Source organism: Aptenodytes forsteri, unplaced genomic scaffold (genome assembly GCF_000699145.1).
Source record: "Aptenodytes forsteri isolate BGI_AS27 unplaced genomic scaffold, ASM69914v1 Scaffold99, whole genome shotgun sequence".
Taxonomy (NCBI): domain Eukaryota; kingdom Metazoa; phylum Chordata; class Aves; order Sphenisciformes; family Spheniscidae; genus Aptenodytes; species Aptenodytes forsteri.
Genome location: NW_008795321.1, coordinates 926046 through 932127, shown reverse-complemented (window position 1 = coordinate 932127; position 6082 = coordinate 926046). Strand labels below are relative to the sequence as shown.

Here is a 6082-nt window from a genome sequence, read left to right as displayed (position 1 = left end):
GGAAAATTTGTGGGGTGTATAAAAAATTATTTTTTTTTTTTTTTTTTTTTTTTTTTTTTTAATTCTCCATTGTAACTTGATTTCAGATATACCATTCATTTACGCTGTTACAGTGGAGTTACTTTCCAGACAATGTTCAAGGAATCACATAAGCAGATTTTCACCATTGCCAGACAGGCATGGAAGTTGTTCATGATAACTATATTACTATAACAAAATAATTCTTCACAGAACTACAAAGGTCCAAAACATAATTTTTGCATCAGCTGAATGTTTTTCCTTGAACAAATCAATTTGATAATTAAAGGATAGCATGTGTATGAAATTGAAGTTTTCAAAACGTGAAATACTAGTGAAGTTATTAACAAAGCTCCATTGATTTAGGGATATCACCAAAGCTTTGGGGAATGAATGGTATTAAGTAGACCTTTGTCAGTCATGTGTTGACACAAGTAGCCCTGCTGTGACTTCTCCCTGCCCTTGGTGCTGGTCGGTGGAGAAGGGAGGTGGCAGATTGCAGCAGCTGCCCATCAGGATAGTGAGAGGTTGCACGCTGCCTGCATCTCTGCTCACTGCCTGCAGTGCAGGTCCACCTGCCGATAAGGAATGTGGCAAAGAATGCAAATACACAGACAACATATCAGACCAAGCCATGCTTAATCTCCTCTGTGAACATTAGGATTCTTTGGGTTTCATTTGACTTACTGACTTGGAAAAATGTTACCATGGTAAGATCCTCTTACTGTCTTTCAAAGTAGCAAGATATTTTCACCATATTCTTGTTATGGACAAAATTCTGGTCTTATGCTTTGACAAAACTGAAACATTTTTGAACTGTTTTGCATTTCTGTAGGGTCAGAATAGGGTTTATTTTGAGATTCTTTTCTCATTCCGATATAAAATTGTAGTAATTGCTCTTAGACCAAGGTATCTGTTATTCATGTCATCATAATTAGAGAGAAGTTGTTAGGTGGTACTGTTCTGCTATAAAGTATGATGCTGCACAAAGCTCCATTCATTTTATACAGTTGTTTTAGAAATTGGCTATTATCTGGGTACAAGTGGAAGATTGTCAATCGTCTTCATTATATATCAACTCCTTTTACGATTCCCGTAGTCTGTATAAAAGCCAAATGCCCAACAACAAGTGTGATAGAACCAAAATAAAATAAAATAAAAAAAAAAAAGTTACCCACTCAAAATAGATGCTTCAGGGGTTCCAGTACCTTTTAAAGAGGTTAATCCCCAAATTATCATTAGTTAGTTTGTTACCTTAACAGTGAAGTGAATCATAAAACCATCCAGAGATTTAGGATGGAAGGGACTTTTGAAGATCTCTAGGCCAACCTCCTGTTCAAAGAAGGGCCGACTTCAAAATTGCATCAGGTTGCTCAGGGACATGCTGAGTTTTGAAAATCTCCAGAGAGGGAGATCTTACAATCTGTTTGGGCAACCTGTCCCAGGGTTTAACCACGAGGTTACAAGAAGGAATGTTTTCCTTAAGTTCAGCTGAAATTTCCTTTGCTGTAGCTCTTCTTGCATCTGTGAGAAGAGCCTGACTTTGCCTTCTTTGTGCCCCCTTTTAGCTAGTAAAAGGCTGCTAGTAGATCCCTCCTTAGGCTTCTGTTCTCCAGTCATTCAGCCTGTCCCTCTCTCTCCTGTACTCCAGTCCCAACTATTTTAGTTGCCCTCTGCTGGACTCACTTCCAGTTTGTTAGTAGCTCTGTAAATCCACATTTGCTGCATACGTACACAGGGCTGTAGGCTTAAGTTCTGCTACTGTGTTATAGCACAATTATTGACAGGCTGCTACATAATCAAATATATTAGACTTAACCACCCAGGCAAAAAATTAATAATGATAATCTATGAAATAATGGAATTGATTCCAATGGAAAATGTGGGTTCTCTGTTTTACACTGAAAGCTAGGGTAGATAAAGCATTAAAGGAACTATGTTGAGACACACTGTGAAATTGATTGGGGCATGAAGTGAAGAACTCTTCTATTTATGGTTTTTTTTTTCATCTCTTTAAAACCATGTTGTGTAATACTCTTGTAATCTCTTTTGTTCAGCCTAGGCCATTCAGCCCTCCATTGACCTCTAACTCAAGTCCACCTCCTGCAGCTCCCTTGGCACGTGCAGAGAGCATTTCCTCAATATCCTCATCTGCTTCCCTCAGTGCAGCAAACACACCTACAGTTGGTAAGTTAAAGTAACCTTTTTAACTTATTTTAAAAATAGCATAATTCTGCCACTAGGTTCCACCTGTTAGGAAGACCATTCGTTGGAGTTAGTTGTTCCATACGTGAGTCCAGTCTAGGTACCCCAAGCATCCTTTGCAATACCTGCTTCTAAATGACACTGAGAGACAGGACAGTGGATTTAATTAGGTTAGACCATAGATCCAATTATGGCATGTTCTTTAGGGAAATATTTTTCAAAATTAATATTCCAAGAATTCTTACTTGGTATGCTTGTATATCCATTCATCAAGCACAACATGTTATCATCTATTTGTTCAGAAGATGTTACTGTATAGGTGCAGAAATATTTTGGGATACTGATAAATTTGAATGAATATAAATGTTCACAAAATTGAGTTCTTTTATGTCTTTTTTATTTTGTTTGTTATCCTGTAATTGAGTTTCCAAGAAAATTAAATTAATGCATCTTTTTCTTCAAGTTAGTGAAGTATATAAGCTAAACAGAGGTGTTTGTAAAAGCAAAACAAACAACCAAACAAAAAAGATGAAGACAAAAAGCAAATTAGTCTCCATGTGTTGCCACTAATTTCAGAAGGTTTTTTCATGTTTCTAAAGGACAGTCCTTCCATTTTGATATTTGGTTATAACAAATGAAAAGGAGACTTACTGGGGGGGGGGGTTGTTTGCTTTTTTTTTTTTAATAGACATTTTAACTTTTCTTTAGCAGAATTGAAGTATTTCATTCCTGAACACTATTACCACTTTAGTCCCAAGTTAAATCAGATTCTTGAGTTAACACTCAGTTAGCTGTGAATGTTACTGATGACAAGGATTCCTCACCCAGGCTCAGCAGCTCAGGAGAGCATCTGCACAGCTTCTAGTGGGAGTTCTGCACTGAAAGCAGTGCAGCTGTTTCCACCCTGTGCAGGACCAAAGCTGGTAAGGTCTTCCCAGCCTTAGCTGCTATGGTTCAGTGTCCACCAGTTTCCCAAATGCTGAGAAGCATCACAAAAAGATAACTGATATTTTGGTTGCCAAAGTCCATCTAGGCTCACATCCTCGGGCCTCAGCACTGGTGCCAAGGAACCAAAAGTTGGTGGCAGCAGCATCAATAGCCCCAGCTCTGAGTGTGTGTGTTGTTGGAGACAGTGACAGAGTGAAATCGTGAGGTGAGGGAGGAGGTAAGGAGGTGTGTGCTGACACCAAGGTTTGACATGGTTATTAACCTGGCCTAGCAAAAATAAATAAGGCCAGTTCCATCTGCACTGACCGTATGAATTAAGTAGTCCTGGAGAGCTGGGAAGGACAGTGCAAATGGCTGAATGGCTTTGGGGCATGACGATATACTCTGCACTACTGTCTGTATTCTTTTGACTTTTGCACAATCTGGTGTTTCCCTTACCCCATTTGTTTTGATTAACGGAGAGTCGACTCTAATTATCTTTTTCCAAAGAAACTTTAAGGCATGCATAATTGAATGTTTCTTTTATGCTTTAGCCTTATTTTAATTTGCAAACTATTTTTATATATATATTAATTTTTTTAACATCTATTTTTGCTTGAAATATTTTGTTTTCTTGCAATGTTTTGTTTCATTTAAATGTAATAGAGGATGATCTTTTGATTGGAAATCTTCCTACAATTGAAAAGCTTTGTGAGACACCACCAGGTATTGTACTCAAAGCAGATTTACATGTTAACTAATCGTCCTAATACACTACACCTAATAAAATTGTATTTCTTTTTAAACAAGTTTCTCCAGCTATTTCTGGTATCTGGCAGATACAAGTAGCTTGAAAGTTCAACTACTTAAGTTATATGTTGCTGAAATCAACAAAACTTGATATAACTGCTTTTATATAACATAACCTTCTGTCTGTCCTCCCCCCACCCCCCCAAACAAGCTGAAACTTGGTCTTGCTTCTTCAGTTTGTCATTACTACTTTCTTCCAAGTAAAGTGAATATGTTTTTACTTCAACAATCCTTATTCTCATAAGTAGGTAAAAATGTTTCTGTATTTATATATAATATAAATCTTTGAAGATACACATAATAAAAGTAATCTTTTTTTTAAATAAATTTTATTTTCATGACAGCTGTTTAGCCAATATTAAAATTGTCTGAATCTTTGTTCCATTTGATCAGGTTTATTTATTTGCACTTTTTAAGACCAGTGATGCAGTCTTTTATTCTGCAGTTTGGCAACCTCCTTGGGTGTGTCAGTGGAACTGTTTGCACGGTTGTGTCACTAGCTCTTGTGTCAGCACAGGTCAGGGGCTGTTAATGGTGGTCTGGGCTGAGGCAGGTGGCAGGGCATCAAAGCCAGCTTTGCTGTCACTGCCGAAGGTGCTGGAACTGGAGCCTTGAGCTGGGCTGCAGCCTGAGATGCGGTGAGGCTGCCTTGGCACAGCTCTGTGAAGTCCCATCCTTCTGAGAGCTCGCAGCAGGCGTAGAAGGCCCTGAAGCTGGATATCGCTGCATTGCATTGTATTTTCGGCAGCAAGGCAACAAAATGACGACTTCCAGAGTTAGGTTAAGCAGTTATGTTTATTTCAATTTCTTGGTTTTTAGTAGAATGCATAGATTTTTATGAATCAAAGGGTGACAAACAGTGGGGGCAGAGCAAATAAGAAAGAGGCTATCTCATCTGTAGTCCGTCAAATCCATCTCAGAAAAAGTATATACATATATATATTTGCTTTGGTGTTCCCAAAAAACAGTAGAAATAGTGTTGTTATTCGTAATAAATTTCACTCTTCAGTCAAGAAGTGTCTTTTACCATTAGGAATATCGTTTATATATTTGCATTACTTTCCATGATTTTCAAATATCAATATAAAAATATACACAATGCCATTATAAGTTAAAGATTTAAAAGTAATTTATACATCTGTAAATAATCTGGCATAATTAATATAGGGTAATCACCTCCTATCTGCTCTGCAATTGTTTGTTGTTCCTTAGTAAATTGGGGGAAAAAGACAGTAAAACACCCCGGCAACCGTAGTGCCACATCCATTGAGTGCATATTTTGGCTTTGGTGGAGAATACTTCTGGAGTTCAGTATTTCACCAAACAAAATTTCTGGTTGTTGTTAACTCATTATTTTATTGCACATTTGCTTCTTGAAATCATGATTTCTGTGTTCCTGAGACTACTGAAATCACAGCTTTTATTGGTAGTTTTCAGGGAGAGAAAGAAAACTTTTGGAAACATGACCCATGTATTGTCCGAAAGAATAAATAAAAACAACCTACTGTTCATATTGAAAAAATAAATAAATCAGTGTTTTGTAGCCAGGATCATAATATTTCATTCATCTAAGAATTTTTGGTTTTGAACGCTTGTGACTAGAGTATCACTTTCGATCTAAGGAGGCCTAAATGTTGCACTAAGAATTTTTTTCATGGTGCTGATAATATTCTGAACATCTTACTACCCTACGCAAGAAATCATGATGGAGAGTGAGGTATGAGGTAGCAGAATTAGACCAACTCCTGTCTTTTACTCTCTTGTTGTTACTACTTCTTTCACTTATAGAATCATAGAATAGTTTGGGTTGGAAGGGACCATTAAAGCTCATCTCGTCCAACCCCCCTGCCATGGGCAGGGACATCTTCCACTAGATCAGGTTGCTCAGAGCCCCGTCCAACCTGACCTTGAATGTTTCCAGGTATGGGGCATCCACCACCTCTCTGGGCAACCTGTGCCAGCGTTTCACCACCCGCAGCATAAAAAATTTCTTCCTTACATCTAGTCTAAATCTACCCCCCTTTAATTTAAAGCCATTCCCCCTTGTCCTGTCGCAACAGGCCCTGCTAAAAAGTTTGCCGCCATCTTTTTTATAAGCCCCCTTTAAGTACTGAGAGGCTGC

At 38.0% G+C, this 6082-nt stretch overlaps 1 protein-coding gene across 1 annotated transcript in view; it reads left to right on the top strand.

Moving 5' to 3' along the window:
• The window catches only part of FCHO2 (FCH domain only 2), an 86647-nt gene that overhangs the window by 67796 nt on the left and 12769 nt on the right, over nucleotides 1-6082 (top strand). Inside the window, exon 18 of the mRNA XM_009279929.2 lies at nucleotides 2076-2205. Within this exon, the coding sequence (XP_009278204.1) occupies nucleotides 2076-2205 (130 nt within the window). The remainder of the gene's footprint in view (nucleotides 1-2075; nucleotides 2206-6082) is intronic.